This window comes from Balaenoptera ricei, chromosome 1, assembly GCF_028023285.1.
Source record: "Balaenoptera ricei isolate mBalRic1 chromosome 1, mBalRic1.hap2, whole genome shotgun sequence".
Taxonomy (NCBI): Eukaryota; Metazoa; Chordata; class Mammalia; order Artiodactyla; family Balaenopteridae; genus Balaenoptera; species Balaenoptera ricei.
The window spans coordinates 11,907,062-11,928,434 of record NC_082639.1 but is presented as its reverse complement, the minus strand read 5'-3'; the positions used below and the strand labels follow the sequence as shown (position 1 = coordinate 11,928,434).

General features: G+C 44.2%; 2 protein-coding genes across 4 annotated transcripts in view; one reads left to right on the top strand and one right to left on the bottom strand.

The window, feature by feature from the left end:
* Positions 1 to 6,054, bottom strand: part of DNAJC16 (DnaJ heat shock protein family (Hsp40) member C16) — a 37,452-nt gene extending 31,398 nt beyond the window's left edge. The window contains exons 1-2 of one of the 2 annotated variants that reach the window (XM_059913997.1): positions 5,779 to 6,054; positions 3,773 to 3,957 (exon numbers count right to left, since the gene is read on the bottom strand). In XM_059913997.1, the coding sequence (XP_059769980.1) occupies positions 3,773 to 3,939 (167 nt within the window). In that variant the 5' untranslated portion in view covers positions 3,940 to 3,957; positions 5,779 to 6,054. The remainder of the gene's footprint in view (positions 1 to 3,772; positions 3,958 to 5,778) is intronic. The other variant, XM_059914017.1, reaches the window with a different exon arrangement.
* Positions 6,055 to 8,397: 2,343 nt separating this feature from the next.
* Positions 8,398 to 21,373, top strand: part of CASP9 (caspase 9) — a 30,561-nt gene continuing 17,585 nt past the window's right edge. For both annotated transcript variants that reach the window (XM_059914236.1, XM_059914229.1), the window contains exons 1-2: positions 8,398 to 8,575; positions 12,101 to 12,497. In XM_059914236.1, coding sequence (XP_059770219.1) covers positions 8,444 to 8,575; positions 12,101 to 12,497 — 529 coding nt within the window. In that variant the 5' untranslated portion in view covers positions 8,398 to 8,443. The remainder of the gene's footprint in view (positions 8,576 to 12,100; positions 12,498 to 21,373) is intronic.

Sequence of the window (21,373 nt, the reverse complement as noted above, 5' to 3'; positions counted from 1 at the left end):
TATTTCTTCTGACAACTCAGGTAGACAAAGCCAACAGTTTTTAGGATACTCCATGAATTTGTTTAGTAACAACCATGTTCCAAATGGTATCTTGCTGCTGATGTTCAAATTAGAACATTTTAGTTTTCACTCTTCCCCTGGTTATCCCATCTGCCTGACTGCCTACTTACAAATGCATAATAATTACAAGGCCACATGTTTTAAAATGTGAGAAAAATCTAGTTTACACAAAGTGATTTCAACTAATATTGGAACTAATATTTGCTATTATACACAGCTGGCAATTAACTGTATCCATCTTGCTGCCATATATTATTCTGTAATCTTCTTGTATTTGTACCAATTTCAGCTTTGGGGATTCTAAAGTTTTGGAAAGTAGGGGCTGGGTTTTATTTCCTTAGAACCGCCTAAGATCTAAATCAGTGTTTTATACCAACTGATTTTTCAATGTTCATTTTATTAAGAGATTCTATTACAGAGCTTATTTTTTTGTAATAACTCCTGCTAACTTCTAGTACATTTCCTCTAGGAAAGGTTCTGGAAAGAAACAATCCACTGGGAAGCAAATGACAACTAAAAACAGCACCAAGTATATCGGAATAAAAAAAATTTATAACTTGACCAACTTATTCTAGCAGGAACATGTTTGAATGAATTATACCAATATTCTGACTTCTCTAAAAATAAAAAAACCTTCAAATTATTGGCTGTTGAATTTAGACATCATTCTTCCCTTAAATATTTAATCCTGTTAAGAATATTAGTAGGGAAAAAATCTCAGCTAGATGTCAATGAAAATAATGACTTAAGGAAACAAGATGGTGGTTCCAAAGTATGTTTCTGGATGACTGGAAAAAAAAAAAAGTGCTTTCAATATTCAAACTTAGGCCAAAGGCTGAGAAGATAAAAATAATGCAATTGCACAAATGAAGATTTAACATACAGAACTCTGTATGGGGAGAAGGGAAGGGTAGGAAGGAGCTTTTAAGGAGACTGAACCAAAGACAGACTATTGAGAGCTGGGTTAAAACCACAGATCCTGAAACAGAGGAAACCAAGGCCCAAGAACAGGGAGGATACCATAAGACGGTTTTAGCTTATAAGGAATGTTTTCCTTATTATAGGAAGATACCACAAAGTTGAAAACATTTAGAAAAGGATAAATCAGCTCTAGGAAAGTACCATCCAATGCTATTTTCAGTGTATATGAAACATTTCACAGACTACAATATTATACACACCCTTTAAATTTCAAAGTGAAGAAAATACTGCACTTGGTATCTACTGCTGTCTAGCGCTACCTTTAAGGGAATAAAAACGAAGGTAGAAAAAGTAATATAGGAAAGTATCAGACAAATCAATTATTGTTGAGCTGACTGACTACATTACACCCATTTGCTTCAAATCAAATTTTATGATGCCTTTTTCTTGGGGTGGGAGGAGTTATTCTGCCAGTGTAGATGACAAAAGAAAAGTACCTATAATAAAACTTAATTATTGGGAGAGAAACAGTTTTTCTGAGATAAAAAGTAATTTAATATGGTTTCTGGACTACCTGCCCTTTGTTGCAAAACCTCTATATATCCTAGCTCCCCCCATCGCCTCCTCCGAGCAGTTCTCTCAGGATTACTTGAGATGCTGCCTCTCGGGCTTGAAGTCCTAAAAATTCTTGCCAAATAAAACTCTCAAAAAAAAAAAGAGAAAGGTTTCACCAAGCAAAGGGAAAGCTCTTGAGCAATGTAAGAAATACTATTAAGTGGTAAAACAGCCGAGGAAGGTTACAAATCCAATTCAATAATTAACCATTCCCCACTGTGATAGCTCATTCTGAAAAGTCAAACTGGGAAACTGCTATGTCAGTGTACAGCTGACCCTTGAACAACATGGGGCTCAACTGAACTGCACAGTTCAAACCCATGTTGTTCAAGGGCCAACTGTATATGAAACCATTATGAAATGAAACCAACTGTTTCATTGATAAAATGCTGCCAGAGCCAAAACAGCAGAAAATAATAGTACAGTGAAAATACAAAGGTAAAGTAAAATTTTAGACTTTCATTGGATGATAGTTTATTTATTTCTATGGTGACGTATTATGCCTAGAGAGACTCTAATTAAGGAGGAGAAGCATATGATTTATTTAATTAATATCACAACACCCTTTTTTAGCTCTGGAAGATAGAAAAGTCAAAGCTGTACATTTTAATAGATCCCACATAACCAAGCTATCATTTCTGCTTTCAAATTTTGTCAAAGCCCATATCCTGTCCAAAAGAATATTGCTACCTTGTGAATTAATTCAAAGGCCATACTGTGTCTAAAAGAATGTTGTTACCTTATGAATTGCAGATTTATGTATTTTGCTTTAAATGCAAAGAGGCAAGAGTCTGAAATGATGTAGAAAAGAAAGCAACTTGGCTGTAGAGTCCCTGGAAAGAGGCCATGCATAATCAGAGATTGTGTTTTTAGTATCCAATTCTGGGTTCCTCATGATATGAATATGGTCTAAGATAGTTACATATTCAAAACATTCAAAAGTATATTTTATACTATCTTTCACCTTTACTGCAACCAACTGAATACTAAGACGCATCTCTCACTGAAGAAAAATGGTGTCAGGCACGAGTCATACACAGCCTGCGGTGTCATCTGCACGTGGCAGCTTTGCTCCTGCATAACTTCCTACCCACCCAGACACTAACCCACTCACTCTCACTTCTGCCCAGATGCGTAAGTGATTAAAAAAGAAAACAGCAATAAACTACCTGCTGGTGCAGAAGGTCAACCTATGGAACCCACAGGTAATACAGACTTAACCAACTGTGAACCTATTTCCTCACCCGAAAAACAGGGACAGCAATATCCGCCCTCAAAGGGTAATTATAAGGTTTAAATGAGATAAACAGCATAGAACCTGGAGCGTAGCATGCAGTAGGTACTTGATGATGGCTCCCATCCCAAACTGTCTTTCCTTACTTCTGGTTGGTTCACCCAGCTTTAGTCGCCTGTGTCCTCACCATCCTTTCCTCCTCCGGCTGCTCCCCTCCAGCTATATAACCTAGCGCTTCTACTTTGTCATGTCCAAGGCATTGGTGGAAGAAACCGATGATGTTTGTCCAAAATAAGTTTTAAATTTATTGCTATCCTGCTAAATCACAAACACTTGCTTATTCCCTAGCATATACAATATCTACAGGTAAAATTAAGATTTTTCTATGTGATAATTTTTTAAAGTAATGTACTCAGTTCCTGAATATTCTTACTAAGTTGAGGGCAAAAAGCTCTTACTATAAAATTTTTTTGAAAGCTTAAAAATTAATAACCTAGACAATAGGACTGGATAGTGTTCCCTTTAGCAATGGCACTCATAAAGAGTTACTTTATGAATCACGGGAAGGGCAGCTTATCCACTCTTGACTATATATATTATATATATATATATAATTTATATTATATTAAAAATATATGTTTATTAAAGTTTTCTCCTACTTACTTTAACATTAAATAAGTGAACAGTATCAAGGCAATTCTTTAAGCCACAGAATTCCTAACAGGGGGTTTCATAGTAACAGAGGCTTTGGATCTCATCACTAAAAATTCTAGAATCATATGAATATAAGTCCTCCCACATAAAATACGTTAGACAAATATATATTATATATTTAATGAACATAGAAACAGAGACAAATAAAAGCTAACCATAATTTAGGCTTCATTCTCCTGCTAAAACTGCTTAGCTTATTTTAAACTGCTATTTCTTTGTTTCACCTACCATTCCCGGGCGAGCTTCTTATAAGCCTTTTTAATATCAGCCTGACTGGCTGTTCGGCTGACCCCTAGGACTCTGTATGGGTCAAAATCCAACGCAGACAGAATTTGCAGGATCAGAACCAGAACTATCAAGAACTGCCAGGAAATGCTCAACTTTTTCACTTCCATTTCTCTTCCTTTCCAGAGCTGAAATGATTGAAGAGGCAGTAAGTTTTAGTGGTAGAAATCTGGAGAGTCTTGCTTTCTAGGTAAAGGTATAAGATATACAGATGAAAAACAAAACAAAAGATATTTTGCAGGAAAAGTGCCAAGCTGTTTGACCACATCTTCTTAAATGAACAATCTTGCTACTGTTTTTGAATATCACAAATAAGAACTATTATAGATGAAGAGATGAGCAATAAGAATAGCAACTCTCCAAAATCCTTGTATTAGAAAAGCTTCAGAAATGACTGAAAATGAATGAGAAGAAGAAATAATAAGCAAACGTGGGGAAACATACACAGGGAAATCAAGGCAACTACATCTCAAATACACTATTTCACTTATTCTGACAATAAAAGTTTAAACTTAAAATATGTGGTTAGAGAATACCTCACTGAGCACATGCTACACAAATTCATGAAATCTTAAGATTTACCATGTGCAGAACTACAAAATGAGATAGTTGTGATGTTCTTGGGAGTTAAATAAGTATAAGAATGAAAGTGAAATACTCTAAAAAAACTGCAGTTACAACTTTGTGTGCCCCAATTCTATTCTTTCTCACCATGCCCATTCAAACAAGAAAATAAGAAGCTGTTCTTTAATCACTAGCAATACTGTCATTATAAATGGAGACCTCAGATGAAAAAAAGTGGTGAGAAAAATTTTAGTTTGCTACGTGAAGGGGGATTAATGGCAAAGATCGTAGACCAGGCATGGTCTTCAAATGTTAAAGCTCCAACTCTGGTGAGTGTAGTGACTGAATTCACTGTGGATTTTGGAAATAATCCTGACTGGTTAATGAACAAGGTAGTGCTGTACTGCAGGGACATTTACACTCCAGGAGTATGATCTTTGTGATATCACACAATGATTTTTCAAGGGCCATATTTATCTTGGTTTCTCACAAATCACTAAAATATTAAGGATCAAGTATCTAATGTGACATCTTACTTCAGGGAGGCAAAGCTGTAACATTGTGGATTTTGACAAGTAGGAGTCTAAATCCTCAAGAAATTGACTAATCTGATGCCACTGTTTAGGACTGCAAGCATGCTGAATAAAATCCTAAAACAAACCAGTTTCTTCTTTGTAAAGGCAATCTATAATCTATTCTCTTACAAAACACATACAGCACGCTAAAAATTGAGGTGATGTAGCTACTAATTAAGCACATGGACTCCGTAATCAGACTAACATTGGGATCTGTCCTCTACCACTTTATGACCTTGGACAAATTACTTAAAACTTGCTAAGCCTCATGTTCTCCTTCATAAAATGGGGGTAAATAATACCACCTTGAAAGGATCAAAATGGGAGTTAAACGTATGTAAAGGAGTTACTGAGCACGGGGTCAGCAGCCAATAAGCGGTATTTACTGCCATTATTTCTTCTACCATGCAGTGCAACCAGTGCCTTATTCAACTGTGTCAGTCGCCTCCACTTAGAGGGCCCAAGTGCCGGGGCGCTGTGTTCTTTTGCTGACAGCTCGACGGTGCCGGCCTCAAGGCAGGAAACAACCTGCCCAACAGGTAGGCTATCGCCCGCGGGCAGTATCCCCCGGACCAGGCATCCGGTCCCAGAGCTTCGGCCCCGCCTCGAGCTCCCCCCGGAGGTCGCAACCCTCCAGGAGACAGCCGCATCCCTCGCCGCCCCAGAGAACCCTGGGCCAGGCCCTATCGGCTCCGGGTTCCCCCCGGGCCCAGAGGGGACCGGGAACGAGAAGGAACTGACGGGAGATCCCTGAGCCCGCCCGGTCCCGCCGCATCTGCGGCTCCGCGCGTCACGCCGGGAAGTAGTTACCTGGAAAGGGCACCGTCCTAACCGGCTGCAGCGTCCGTGCTCCAGTTACTCCGCGGGGCCGAGAGCCTCCGCTCCACACCAGCGCTCGCCGGGTCCTAGGGAGGGGAAAGAGGAGGGACAAGCCGGAGGGCAGTCACGTGATACTTAAAGGCCCGGCGCACCAAAGGCGCGGACTGAACAGTTCGAGGGCTTCAACTTTGAGAATCTGTTTTGACCCTTGCCACCCGCCGTCTGCGCGTGGACCTGGCGCGGTTGTCATAGGAACGAGGCTCGCGCTCCGGCTGGATCCAAAAGGATGATGGCGACCAAAGAGTCTAAAACGTGCCTCCTAGCGAGGCGAAGTCGCGATGCATGATGGGATGCCAAAACACCTCCCCTATCCAGGGAGGAGTTTCCACTTCTACCAGGAGATGGCCCTTGTCTAGCAACAGTTGCTGGGGTGGGGAAGCAGTCGCTGGTCCCTATTCTCTTTAACCCTATTCATAGAATCCTAGAGCGTCAGAGCTGGAAGGGACCTTAGGGATCGTTTCTAGTCCAACTCCACCGTATCCTGATGGGGGAGACTGAGACCCAGAGACGGGCAGGGACTTGCCCAAGGCTTAGAATCCAGGACTCCTAATCCTATATACCAAAAAGCAATCTCCACTCTAGAATGTACAAGGTCCTGTCCTAAGCACGGGAAAGGGATATGTGTATGGTGATGCTGGTGGGGGCGGTGGAGGAGAGGCACAAGTGAGTGAGGTAAACTTTCATTGAGCCAATGACATAAGTTCCTTGGGGATATAAAGAAAGAGATTTCATGTCCTCCTGCTCTGCTTATTTAGTCTTATCTCCTTTGCATTTATCACTATCTAACGTACTGTATCTTTTATTTATTTATATTGTTTATAATCTGTCTCCCCCCACTGGAATGTAAGCACCTAAAAGCAGGGCTTTTTGGACTTCCCTGGTGGCGCAGTGGTTAAGAATCCACCTGCCAATGCAGGGGACACAGGTTTGATCCCTGGTGTGGGAAGATCCCACACGACGCGGAAGAACTAAGTCCATGCGCCACAACTACTGCGCCCGCGCGCCACAACTGCTGAAGCCCATGAGCCCTAGAGCCCACACGCCTAGAGCCTGTGCTCCGCAACAAGAGAAGCCACCGAAATGAGAAGCCCGCGTACCGCAACAAAGAGTAGCCCCTGCTCGCTGCAACTAGAGAAAGCCCGCGCGCAGCAACGAAGACCCGACACAGCCTAAAATAAATAAAAGCAGGTCTTTTAAAGTCTGTTTTGTTTGTCTCTATATTCTTGGTGCCTCTACAGACCTTGGCACAGATAGGATCTCAATAAATATTCGTGGAATAAATGAATGAATGGGGCTGAGGTTTCGCTGCTCAAGAGAATACATTCTAAAGTGGATTCCCGGTTGTGTGTGGACTTTGAGTTGGGCTCGGGTTTAAATCCTACCCGCCTCTGCCACTTACTACCTCTGTGATCTTGAACAGTGACTTCACTTCCTACAGCCCCAGCGTCCACATCTGGAAAATGGAGGAAAAGATTATCACCCTGGTAGGATTGTAGTCAGGGAGAAACGAGGCAATACAGTGTAAAGTGGCTAGCACAATGTTTTTTTTAATTGAAATATTGTTGACATAGGAGCAATTTTTTTTTTATGCTTAATCTTGCTTCCTCACACTTTTATAGGTTTCTTTTTTTATATTTCATATATTTATTTATTTATTTATTTATGGCTGTGTTGGGTCTTCGTTTCTGTGCGAGGGCTTTCTCCAGTTGTGGCAAGCGGGGACCACTCTTCATCGCGGCGCGCGGGCCTCCCACTATCGCGGCCTCTCTTGTTGCGGAGCACAGACTCCAGACGCGCAAGCTCAGTAATTGTGGCTCACGGGCCCAGCCACTCCGCAGCATGTGGGATCTTCCCAGACCAGGGCTCGAACCCGTGTCCCCTGCATTGGCAGGCAGACTCTCAACCACTGCGCCACCAGGGAAGACCAGGAGCAATTTTTGAAACGAGGAAATGAGCCGTACAAACTGATTGTTCAGAGGACAAGATTTCTGCCGGTTATTTTCTTTGTGGGAGGTGCTAGGGTGGGAGGGAGGGAAGAGGGGAATGGGAGACCTATATGGTGGGCTTGGTTGTATGAGACAAGTTTGGCAAAGTAAACCAGGATATCTGGGCACGGGGCGGAGACTTATGGTTTCACTGGGGGCAGGGCAGGGGGCTAGAGGGGAATCATGCCCGGGAGGGGGTCGAATGGGGCGGGACAGACCATGGCTCCAGGCATGACAGTCTCTCTTACTAGAAGAGTAAACCACTCCGAGTCTCTGCGAAAGCGAAGTAGCAATCAATTCCGGCAGGGGCCCGTGACGGAGATTCGCGGGTGTGTCCTGGGAGCGGGTCGCGCCCTGCGGGCGCGCCAGGGCGCGGGGACGGAGCCGAATGGGCTAAAGGTAGTGAGGTGGCGGGGCCTGGGGGCGGTGCAGTAACGCGGGGATGGGTTTCGAGGGCGGCGTCTGTGGGCGGGACCCAGGGGCGTGGGGAGATGGGGGCGGGGCGAAACGCGGTGGCAGGTCCCGGGGCAGGTCCTGGGGAGAGGGCGGGGCTCGGCGGCCGAAACCCGGAAGCGGTCAGAGGCGGCTGGGGCCTCTGCCGTCTGCTCGACATGGACGAGGCGGACCGGCGGCTCCTCTGGCGGTGCCGGGTGCGGCTGGTCGGTGAGCTGCAGGTGGCCGCCCTCTGGGACGCTCTGCTGAATCGCGAGCTCTTCACCCCCGACATGATCGAGGACATCCAGGTGCGGCCCCCACCCCACCCCCGGCCGGCGCCCCCAGCTTCCCGCGTCGCGCACACTTCAGGTCACAGATGGGGACAGCGAGGCCGCGCGGAGAGGGTTGCTGAAGCCACACCGTGACTTAATGGCCGAGCTCCCGCCCTCTCCTCTCGCGTCTGTGCCACGCAGTACCCGCTCCCTTTGGGGAACCATTGTCAGGGAACCCCGTTTTCCCGCAGGGCGTCGAGCTCACTAAATTGCCCAGAGGAACCGAACAACCCCAAACACCTTTTCGAGGGCTTGCTAAAGCGATTCCACGCCCTGCACCATCAGAGTACACCGTTAGCTGCTGCAGCGGTGTACTGTTTTTTCCTCCTCTAACGTGGAGGTTCAGGAAACCCACTTGGGAGGTCAGACTGCCTGACACTGTATCCTCTTCGATCCGCAGTGTCCTGGGCTGTGAAGTGGGGACAACAGCAGTATTGCCCTGAGGGCTAAAAGAGATAACGGGTGTGAAACAGTAAAGTCTCAGGCACAGAGTGAGGGCACATCATATGGTAGCTGGCTGTGCCGTGTCCTCCTTGGCCAGCCCCTCATGAGTTAACGATTATGTTTTGTAAGGGGTTTGGAGATGAGGGGCCTACTGCAGGTAATGAAGAGAATAATAAAGTCAAACATTTGAGGTTCTCTTTAAAAGCACTGTCATGTCTTTGTCTTATTTGACTCTCACCACAGGCCTGTGAGGTCAGGAGGGAACAGGAGGTATTTTTTACCACAAGATACAGTGGGAGTGTGTGGCTTCCTAGAGGCCCTTGCACAGTGCCCTGTGGGCTGCTTGCAGGCCAGTTTCTGCATCATCCAGGAACTTGGCCTGATCCAGTGAGGAAGTCTTTAATAGGATAAATATCATATGGAAAATTGCCAATGAATAATAATATTAAAAGAAGTCTTATGAGCATCTGCTGTGTACTGAGGAGTGGAAATGATTTGAGGCCATACCCGTGCCATCAGGTACATTCATAGGAGTCATAAACTCGAATGTCCTTGGAGGCCCAATGGGTGGGCACTAGAGCGGGCAGCCTCTGCCCTGCCCCCCAGCTCCAGATGAGTATGGTCATACCAGAATGCTGGCCCAGTGTTGCCAGGTTAGGGTTTTGTTTTGTTTTGTTTTTATGGCTGCGCTGTGTGGCTTATGGAATCTTAGTTCCCTGATCAGGGATCAAACCCAGGCCCTTGGCAGTGAAAGCACGGAGTCTTAACCACTGGACCACGAGGGAATTCCCGAGAAGCTGGAAATCTTGATTTTGATGTCAAGTTCCCTGATTTTAAATGTTAGCAAAAATAGCACAGGGAACTCTTCTCAATATTCTGTAATAACCTAAAGGGGAAAAGAATTTGAAAAAGAATAGATACTTGTATACGTATAGCAGAATCACTTTGCTGTACACCTGAAACTAACACAACATTGTTAATCAACTATACTCCAATATAAAAAAAAAAATGTTAGCAACAAATTCGGAATTTTTAGAGAATGTCTTATGAACAATGGGCCACCATTTTGCCACCCCTAGTATGGCGGAACCACGTGGATCTGGGCTGTCATCCTGGCTTTGTTACATATTAGCAAGTTGCAGCACCTTTCTTAGACTCAGTTTCTCTCATCCATAGGGTGGGGATAATTGTAATTAAACCCCTTAAGGTTGTTGAGGAGGACTAAATGAAATGATGCATTTAGCACAGTGTCTGTGAGTGTTCAGTAAATGTTGAGAGAAACCAAAACACCACCATTTACTTGCAGAGAAGTAGGCATGCAGCTAATTTTGCCAGTGAGAATTACCTTCTCAATGATACTATAGGTCTGTGCTATTCAATATAGGAGCCATTAACCACATGTGGCTATTTAAATGTAAATATGAAGTAATTAAAACTGAACAAAAAATGCAGCTCCTCAGTCATATAACCCAAGTTCTCAGTAGCCACATGTGGCTGATGGCTGCCATATTGGACAGCACAGATAAAGAACATTTCCATTATCATGGAAAGTTCTCTTGGACCACGCTGCTATAGGATATTTGAGGACAGGGTGGTGTCTTATCCCTGTGGAACTTGCCCAGAGCTGGGCCTCAAAGGACAACCAGCAGATAACCAGATCCCCGCCTCTTTGTCTGGTACCACCATCCTGACACCTGTCAACCTGGACCATTCCTGCAACTTCACAGTCCACCCAATCAATGCCCAAGTCTTGTCAATTTCCACTCCTTCTTTCTCTGGTATGTCCTCTCGTTTTTCTCCATTCCAGCTGCAAAGTCTCTGCCACCACCTGACTTGGCTATGGCCCACTCCCTGCCATGGTCCACCCTGCCCCCAGGATGATTTTTAAATTTTTATTATTTATTTATTTTTAATTTTTTAATACATTTATTTATTTATTTTTGTCTGTGACAGGTCTTTGTTGCTGCGCGTGGGCTTTCTCTAGTTGCGGCGAGCGGGGGCTACTCTTCATTGCAGTGCACGGGTTTCTCATTGCGGTGGCTTCTCTCGTTGCGGAGCACGGGCTCTAGGCATGCGGGCTTCAGTAGTTGTGGCACGCGGGCTCAGTAGTTGTTGCTCGTGGGCTCTAGAGCGCAGGCTCAGTAGTTGTGGCACTTGGGCTTAGTTGCTCCGCAACATGTGGAATCTTCCTGGACCAGGGATTGAACCTGTGTCCCCTGCATGGGCAGGCGGATTCTTAATCACTGCGCCACCAGGGAAGTCCCAGGATGATTTTTAAAAAGGCATCTGACTCTGTCACTCCCTTCTTTTTATTTGTTTATTTATTTGGCTGCGCCGGGTCTTAGTTTTGTCACTTCGGATCTTCATTGTGGCTTGCGGGAACTTTTAGTTGCAACATGCGAACTCCTAGTTGTGACATGTGGGATCTAGTTCCCTGACCAGAGATCGAACCTGGGCCCCCTGCGTTGGGAGCACGGAGCCTTAGCCACTGGCGCACCAGGAAAGTCCCCGTCACTCCCTTCTTAAAACTCTTCAGTGGCTTCCACAGCTTTCTTGACACAATGGTGCAGAGGTCTCCTCTCTCTGTCTCCCCCCTTATGTGTCTCATTTCTCTGAATTCACTACTCACTTCCTAATGTTCCCTGGGGTCTCAGCTAAGATAGCCCCTCCTGGAGGCTTCCCTGATGCCCCAAGGCTGAGTTGAGTGCCCCTGTACCCTTCCAGCCCCATGTCCTTTCCCTTCTGGCACTTCTTTCTTTGCTGTGTCGTTGATGTGTCTGTTCACATCCCCCGCTAGACGTTTGGTCCCTGAAGACTGCGACGCTTTGTTGCTGCATTTTCAGCACTTGGCACAGTGCTGGGCACACCGCAGACACCTCCAATGTACTGATTGAAGAGATAAAGACTGGCAGGTGGCACACGCTCAGTGCAACTACAGGCTCAATGTTTGCGGAGGTGCCTGATTGTTTAGACTTAGGTAGATGGGGAATGGGGGGACAGGGTGAGATTCACAGGAAGGCACGTGGATAATAGTGCCATGTCTTTCTTTCCAAACAGCGGGCAGGCTCTGGGTCTCGGCGAGATCAGGCCAGGCAGCTGATCCTAGATCTAGAGACCCGAGGGAGTCAGGCCCTTCCTTTGTTCATCTCCTGCTTAGAGGACACAGGCCAGGACACGCTGGCTTCGCTACTGAGAACCAGTAGACAAGCAGCAAAGCAGGATCCAGAGGCCATCAGACCCCTGGACCTCAAGCCTGTGGTGCTCGGACCAGTGAGCCTCAAACCAGAGGAGCTGAGAGTGGCGAAGCAGGACCCATCGCAGCCGAGCCAAGGAAAACTCGCTCCAGTGGTGCTGGGGCCGGAGGAGCTCTGGCCAGCCAAGCTCAGGCCCGAGGTTCTCAGACCAGAGGCACCCAGGCCAGTGGACGTTGGTTCTGGAGGATTCAGTGAAATCCGTGAGTACCAAGAGTGGGTGGTGGATGGGTGTACTGAGCGGTCATTGAGGAGTGACCAGTGGTACAGCTGGGTAGGGTGAGGTTTAATTTAATTTTGGTGTTGTCTTTCTGAGTACTCGTAGGGGATGGGTAGACTGTTCTGGTAGGTCTTCAGAAGAGCCCCTGCTCTGAAAAGCCCGTGTTGAAGTCTGTTTTGGATGTTGCAGGTGTTGATCAGTATTTCCAGATCAAGCTGTTGTTTAGGATTTGCCTTTGGGTCCAGGTGGGTGGTGTGGACTAGCCCAGGCCTGGGGGCAGGAGGGAGGCAGCTGCCTGTTAAGAGTCTGCCCCAAGCAGGCACCGTACATACCCTTACCTCCTTCCCTCACAACAACCGTGCAAGGCACGGGAAACTGAGGCTCAGAGAGGTTAAATCATCACCCAAGGTCACAAAGCTGCATCTGGTAAAATGCAGAAATCCAAAGAGTGCAGCTGGATGATTTTTACCTATGTGTACACACAGATAACCAAACCCCAGATCATGAAGACATAGAACATTCTATGGGGGTGGTGGGGGGTTGTGGTGGTGAGATGAATTGGGAGATTGGGATTGACATATATACACTAATATGTGTAAAACAGATAACTAATAAGAACCTGCTGTATTAAAGAAATAAAATAAAATTAAAAAAATTGTATTTTCTACTTAAGGAATTTAAACAAAATAAAACAAAAAACAGACACAGAACATTCTGGTGTCCTATAACACTCTCTTGTACCTCTTTCCAGTCTATTCCCACTCTTACCCCATCCAAGGGAATCACTATTCTGAGCTCCGTTGTCATAGATCCCTTTTGCTTGTCCTTAAACTTCAATATAAATGAAATCCTATGTACTCTTTGAGTCTGGCTTCTCTTGCCATCATTATGTTTGTGAAATTCATTCATGTGGTTGTGCATATCAGTAGTTAGTTCTTTTTCATTACAAGGTAGTTCTTATTCTGAATCATCCACAATTTATTTAACCATCTCTTGTTGATGGACATGTGGTTTTTTGTTAGGGCTTCGTTTCCATGGCAGCACATGGAGATCCAGCACATCCTTTTTCATGGATGCCTAGTGGGCCATTGCATGGATGCTAATAATATTAATAGTAGTAATGGTTAACCTTACTGAGTGCTTACTTTTTGCAAGGCACTGTTTGGAGTGCTCAATAAATGATTTATTATATTTATTTATTTATTTATTTTTGGCTGTGTTGGGTCTTCGTTGCTGCACGTGGGCTTTCTCTAGTTGTGGCGGGCGGGGACTACTCTTCGTTGCGGTGCTCGGGCTTCTCATTGTGGTGGCTTCTCTGTGTTGGGGAGCACGGGCTCTAGGCGTGCGGGCTTCAGTAGTTGTGGCACTTGGGCTCAGTAGTTGTGGTTCGCGGGCTCTAGAGTGCAGGCTGAGTAGTTGTGGAACACTGGCTTAGTTGCTCCGCAGCATGTGGGATCTTCCCGGACCAGGGCTTGATCCCGTGTCGCCTGCATTGGCAGACGGATTCTTAACCACTGCGCCACCAGGGAAGTCCCCTCAATAAATGATTTAATTTAATCTTACCAACTCTCTTGTAAGGTAGGTGCTACAGTTTTCCCAATTTACTGTTTGTTTTGTTTTGTTTTGTTTTGTTTATGTTTTTTGGCCGCGTCGCTCGGCTTGCAGGATCTTAGTTCCCCCACCAGGGATTGAACCCAGGCCACGGCAGTGAAAGTGCAGAGTCCTAGCACTGGACCGCCAGGGAACTCCCCAGTTTACTGTTGAGCAAAGTGAGTGACAGGTTGAGAAATGACTTGCCCCAAATCACATAATTAGTGAGATGTGGAAACAGGACTGCAGTCCAGGCTTCCCCACTGTCTGCTCCGCTGTATGGTCTCACATGTACTTTGCGCTGTATTTCATTTATCCACCCTCTGTTAATGGACATTTGTGTTGTTTCTGCAGTGGCCTTGCATGTTCATCTATCTCCGACTGGGGATACGTTTCTAGAAATGGAATTGCTGGGTTAAAGTGTACATGTTCCCATCTGATAGATGCTGCCAACTTGGACTTCAAAAACATGCCATTTTATAATCACACCAACCATGAATGAAGGAGACCATTTTCACACACTCTTGCCAACAATGAGTATTAACATTTTTTCCTATGTGATGGGCAAAAAGTGGTATCTGTTTTCTGTGCTGAATAACTGCATGATTTTGGATGACTCATTAACGCAGAGAAACAACATACATACTGAGGGTCTGGGGAAGAAGACCAGTTCTGGAATTGTTCATGTGCATTATTATTCCACCATTAGGGAGGGAGGCAAAATACAAAGTCCAACTGTTGCTATCTTGTTCGGGGAAATGTCAGTTTGAGTCACTTAGGGCCAACAGTCTTGACTTAAAGCTTCCTGGTCTTGTGTGCGTTATTTTATTTCCTGTTTGTTGTGAATATTTTTTCCCAGTGGGAGCTTAAATCTGAAGGGTAAATGATAATAACAATAATAAGATCACTTTAAAATGTATATATTGATACACAGTGCTTTTTCAGGTCATCAGAACAACTCTGTGCAGTGGTAGACAGGGCAAGCTCCTCTGTTATCACGCCCCATTTACAGGGGAGGAAGCTGGGCTCTGAGAACAACTCAGTCACAAAGCAAGTTCAAGGTCAGAGCTAGGGCTTGGGCCTTGGTCTCCTGGCTTAATGGAGCGACTGCCCCATCTACGCATGATCTGCTGAAGGATGTCCCTTTTAGGTGCTGGGCCGGAGGCTCCTAAGTACTGCACAGGAATGTTTCCCAAGGTAGGTTTCATGGTGACCCACAAAGGAAGAGTTCTGTAGTCATACCAGTGGATGAGTAGGATTAAGGCCACCAGTTGGACTTCTCAGAGCCTTTAATAAGTTAATATGGGAAAGTGTGCCCTAGGTCAAGGTTTCTCAAGGCGGGGGGGCGATCTCCCCTCCCCCCAAGAGACATTTGGCAATGTCTAGAGACATACTTGGTTGTTACGACTGAGGGTGGGTGAGTGCTGTTGGCATCTAGGGTAGAGGCCAGCGATGATGCTAAACATCCTACAATGCACAGGACAGAACCCCACACAAGGAATAATCTGGCTTAAAATGTCAAGACTGCGGGGCTTGTATATACGTACTGCTCTGGAGTATGAGTGTTAATAATAATCATAGCTAAGCTCACTTTTATTAAGTTGTCAAATGTGTCGGGTTTTATGTACCTCACATGTACTAATGAACTGAGGCATCACCGCGGCCCTATGAGGTTGGTAGTTGCTCCTCTTATCCCATAATACAGATGGGAACCGTAGAGTCCCCGAGACTGAATAACTTGTCCAATGTCACGCAGCTGGTAAGTGGTAGAGTAGGAATTTGAACCTAGGGACTCTGGCTCCAAAGTCCAGATCCACTCTGTCTACTGCCCCATAAAGAACTAATTCTCTCATTCTCTTTCTTGTCCCTGTTTTTGTGCCATTTACTCATTAGTTCACTCAGATATTTACTGAGTACTTGCTGAGACCTAGGCGTCAGCTTGGTGTTGGGGCCGCAGCATTAAACAAAGCTGCAGAGTCCATGCCTTCACATGGGAGGGTCAGACATTCAATCCATGCCTGCATAGCTGGGTCTTTAATCACCGCTGTGGTTAGTGCCTCAAAGAAATTGAATACAGTGCTTTGGGGGACTTACCAGAGTGGGTGGCTTTGTCTTTTGATGTTCGGTGGGAAATGCCTTTTCCTTCAGAATGGAATTAACTTTCTTAGTTTTGGACATGATGCCTTGTTTGTCACTGCTTGTCTCAGCCAGGACCGCTTGCAGGGGGCGGGCTGGGAGAGCTGTTGGTGGCTGCGAGTCAGGGTTCTCCAGAGAAACAATATAGATATAGGGATGTATAAAGAGATTTATTATAAGGACTTGGCTCACGTGATTGTGGAGGCTGAAAGGTCCACAATCTGCTCTCCTAGAGACCCAGGAAAGCCCACGGTGTATTTCTGGTCTGAGTTCAGAAGCCTGAGAACCAGAGAGCTGATGCTGTACATTTCAGTCTGGGGGCGGAAGACCCATGACCAGCTCAAAGTCAGGCAGAGAGTGAGTGACTTCTCCCTTCCTCCACCTTTTTGTTCCATTCAGGCCCTCAACGGATTGGATGGTGCCCACCCACCGTGGGGAGGGCGATCTGTTTACTCATTCTGGAGATTGAAATGCTCATCTCATCCAGAAACATCCTCCCAGACACACCCAGAAATAATGTTTAAGCAAATATCTGGGCATCCTGTAGTCCAGTCAAGCTGACACATAAACATAAAATTGGCCATCATGTTGGCCTTCTCTACCTACTTACCTGGGCTAAAACTTTCTTGAAAGTTGGCTTTTTAGCCCTACCTGGTCTCCTGGCCCCTTCACCATGGAGCTGGTGACTGTGTTCACCTTCTATTAACAGTCAAGCTCTCTGAGTCTCCGGTTCCCCTCTGGCAGCTGGGGATAAATGACAGTCCTTCGCAGCCGCAAGGCCTGCTCCGAGGAGTCAGTGAAGCCATTCTTGGAAAGGGCTTCACACGGGGCCTTGTCTCGGGTGAGCACTCAGGCTGGTTGGCTTCCTTCTGTGATTTCTGAGTTGCCAAGGGCCAGCGCTAGGACATCTACCCCTCCCTCCTTCCCTTGGGCAGCAGAGAGGATGTGCTTCCCCCCTTCTCTTTGTGCTGGAGACATGGGCACATGCCCAGTGACGCTCAGGCTGTGACTGATTCTTTTGCACACACACTTGTCCATGTGTGCCTCTTGTCGCCACGGGAGCTGTCATTTCAGGAAAAACGGCTTTCATGCATGGTACATCTGACCATGTCATCCTCTGTGAGGGTCCCCAAGCATGCCATGCTCTCGTACCCCTCCCTGCCTTTGTTAGTGCTGTGACCGCTGCCTGCAGCCTTCCCTACCTCTTTCTTTTGGTACCTTTGTCCGTTTACTCCTTCTACATGCCCCTGTAGCCTATGGACCTCTCAAGAGCAACCATTTTGCTTTGTGTACCTTTTAAAAATTTTTATTTATTTCTATTTTATTTTTTATTTATTTTTATTTTTTTTACTTTTTACTTTTTTTTTTTTTTGGCCACGCCATGCAGCATGCGGGATCTTAGTTTCCCGACCAGGGATTGAACCCCTGCCCCCTGCAGTGGAAGCGTGGAGTCTTAACCACTGGACTGCCAGGGAAGTCCCCCTCTTTTTTCAAGTAAAAAGTAAAAAAATTTTTTCAAGCTTTATTTAGATATAATTGACGTATAACATTGTGTAAGCTTAAGGTGATGATTTGATACATGGATATATTATGGAACGATTACCACCATAAGGCTACTTAACACACCCATTAACTCACATAATTAACACTTTTTGTGTATGTGTCATGAGAACATTTAAGATTTACTTGCTTAGCAACTTCCAACTATGTAATACAGTACTGTTAAATATAGTCATTATGCTCTACATTAGATCTTCAGAATGTATTCATCTTAAAATTGGAAGTTGGTACCTTTGGCCAACATCTCCCCATTTCCCCAGCCCCTAGCCACCACCATTCTACTACTCTCTGTTTCTATGAGTTTGGCTTTTTTAGATTCCACATGTAAGTGAGATCATATAGTATTTGTCTTTCTCTGTTTGACTTATTTCATTTAGCATAATGCCCTCAGGGTCCATCCATGTTATCACAAGAGGCAGAATTTCCTTCTTTTTTGTGGCCTAGTAATATTCCATTGTATATATACCACATTTTTTATCCATTCATCCTTCCATGGACACTTGGGTTGTTTCCATGTCTTGCCTATTGTGAATAATGCTTCAGTGAACATGAGGGTGCAGATAGCTCTTCAAGATCCTGGTTTCATTTATTTTGGATATATACCCAGAAGTGGAATTGCTGGATCATATAGTATTACTATTTTTGATTTTCTGAGGAACCTCCATACTGTTTTCCATAGTGGCTGTACCAATATACATTTCCACTAACAGTGCACAAGGGTTCCCTTTTCTCCACATCCTTGCCAACATTTGTTATCTCTTGTCTTTTTAATAATAGCCATTCTAATAGGTATGAGGTATATCTCATTGTGGTTTTTTTTTTTAAAGTTGCTTTCTTAATTATTATTTATTTATTTATTTATTTTTGGCTGTCTTGGGTCTTCGTTTCTGTGCGAGGGCTTTCTCCAGTTGCGGCAAGCGGGGGCCACTCTTCATCGTGGTGCGCGGGCCTCTCACTATCGTGGCCTCTCTTGTTGCGGAGCACAGGCTGCAGACGCGCAGGCTCAGTAGTTGTGGCTCACGGGCCTAGTTGCTCCGCGGCATGTGGGATCTTCCCAGACCGGGGCTCGAACCCGTGTCCCCTGCATCGGCAGGCAGATTCTCAACCACTGCGCCACCAGGGAAGCCCTCATTGTGGTTTTGATGTGCATTTCTCTGATTAGTGATGTTGAGCAACTTTCATGTACCTGTTGGCCATTTATTCAGTTCCTCTGCCTATTTTTAAACTGGATTATTTGGGTTTTTTGCTATTGAGTTATATGAGTTTTTAATATATTTTGGATATCTATCCTTATCAGATATACGGTTTGCAAATATTTTCTCCCCTTTTGTAGGTTGCCTTTTCATTTTGTTGATTTTTTCTTCTGCTGTGTAGAAGCTTTGTAGTTTGATGTAGTTCCACTTGTTGATTTTTGCTTTTGTTGCTTGTACTTTTGGTGTCATATCCCAAAAAGTCGTTGCCAAGACCAGTGTTAAGGTCTTGTGTTTTCTTCAAGGAGTTTTATGGTTTCAGGTCTCACATTTAAGTCTTTAATCCATTTTGAGTGATTTTTGTGAATGGTGTAAGGTAGGGGTCCAATTTTATTCTTTTGCATGTGAATATCCAGTTTACCCAACACTATTTATTGAGGAGACTCTCCTTTCTCAACTGTATGTTCTTTGCTCCTTTGTCATAAATTAATTGTCCATATATATGTGGGTTTATTTCTGGGCTCTCAGTTCTGGTCCATTGATCTGTGTGTTTTTCTGTCAATACCATGCTGTTTTTTTTTTTTTTTTCATGCTGTTTTGATTACTGTAGCTTTGTAGTATAATTTTAAATCAGGGAATGTGATACCTCCAGCTTTGCTCTTTTTTCTCAAGATTGCTTTAGCTATTTGGGGTCTTTTGTGGTTCCATATAAATTTTAGGATTTTTTTCTATTTCTGTGGAAAATGTTGGGATTTTGATAGGGGTTGCATTGAACCTGTCGATTCCAATTTTATGTTTTTGATGTCACAATTTATATCTTTTATATTGTGTATCCATTAACAAATTATTATAGCAATAGTTATATATAATATTTTTGTCCTTTAACATTTATACTAGAGTTAAGTGATTAACACTCCACCACCACAGTATTAGAGTATCTGATTTTGACTATGTACCAGTGTGTTCTATATTTTCATGTGTTTCCATGTTACTAATTAGCATGTTTCATTTCAGCCTGAAGAGTTTCTTTCTGCATTTCTTGTAAGGCAGGTCTAGCAGTGATGAACTCCCTCAGCTTTTGTTTGCCTGGAAAAGTCTTTCCATTTCTGAAGGACAGCTTGGCTGGATAAAGTATTCTTGGCTGGCAATTTTTTTTCTTTGAGCACATTGCATATGTCATCCCATTCTCTTCTTGCCGGCAAGGTTTCTGCTGAGAAGTCTGCTGATAGCTGTTAGGTGGTTCCCTCGTATGTGAGGAATTTTTTTCTTTTGCTGCTTTAAAAATTCTCTCTTTGTCTTTGATTTTAGACAGTTTCATTGTAATGTGTCTTGGAGAAGATCTTTTTGGGTTGAAATTGTTTGGGGATCTGTGAGCTTCTTGAACTTGGATTTCCAAATCCCTCCCCATATTTGGGAAGTTCTAAGCCATTATTTCTTTGAATAAGCTTTCTGCCCCTTTGTCCCTCTCTTCTTCTGAGACTCCAATAATGCATAGATTGTTTCTTTGAATGATATCCTACAGGCTTTACATACATAGGCTTACTTCGTTCTTTTTCATTGTTTTTTCTATGTCCTCTTCTGAATGGGTAATTTCAAATGACTTGTCTTCTACACAGGTTCTTTCTTCTGCTTGGTCACGTCTGATGTTGATGCTTTCTATTGCATAGTTCATTTTATTCATTGTATTTTTCTGCGCCACAGTTTCTGTGTGTGAGTGTGTTTAAGATTTCCATCTCTCTGTTAAACTCCTCATTTTGTTTGTGTATAGGTGTCCTGATTTTGTTGAATTGTCTTTCTGTCTTTTCTTATAGCTCACTGAGCTTCCTTAAAACAACAATTTTGAATTCTTTATTGGGCAAATCATAGATTTCCATTTCTTTGGGGTCAGTTACTGTGGAAAACTACTGTATTCTTTTGGTGGTATCTTATTTCCTTGATTTTTCATGCTCCTCAAAGTCTTATGTCGCTGTCTTTGCATTTGAAGAAGGCGTAACCTCCTCCAGTCTTTACTCTTCAATGTGTCCTATATAATTGGATTTTTGCACCAATGGTGTACTGGAACTTCTCTGCTGGACTCCTGGACTTCCACAAAGGCACTCTTGTCCATGGGTGATTGTGAAAATTGGTGTTCTTTGGGAGGGGGAAGGTGGTAGAAAACTCTTATTCTGCCATTTTGATGATGTTACTCTCTCACTTTAGGGATCATTACTGCTAATTCAGGAAATGAATACATTTTTCAGTTGTAGATAATGGTATATTTTTGGGGTGCAGTGGAATTTTGGAAATGAGCAGTTGTTAAAGAATTAAGTCTGTGGTCTAATAGGAGTCTTCAGGCTAGGTAAAACCATTTCTAATTTAAAAGATGGAATGTAAATGCATTTCT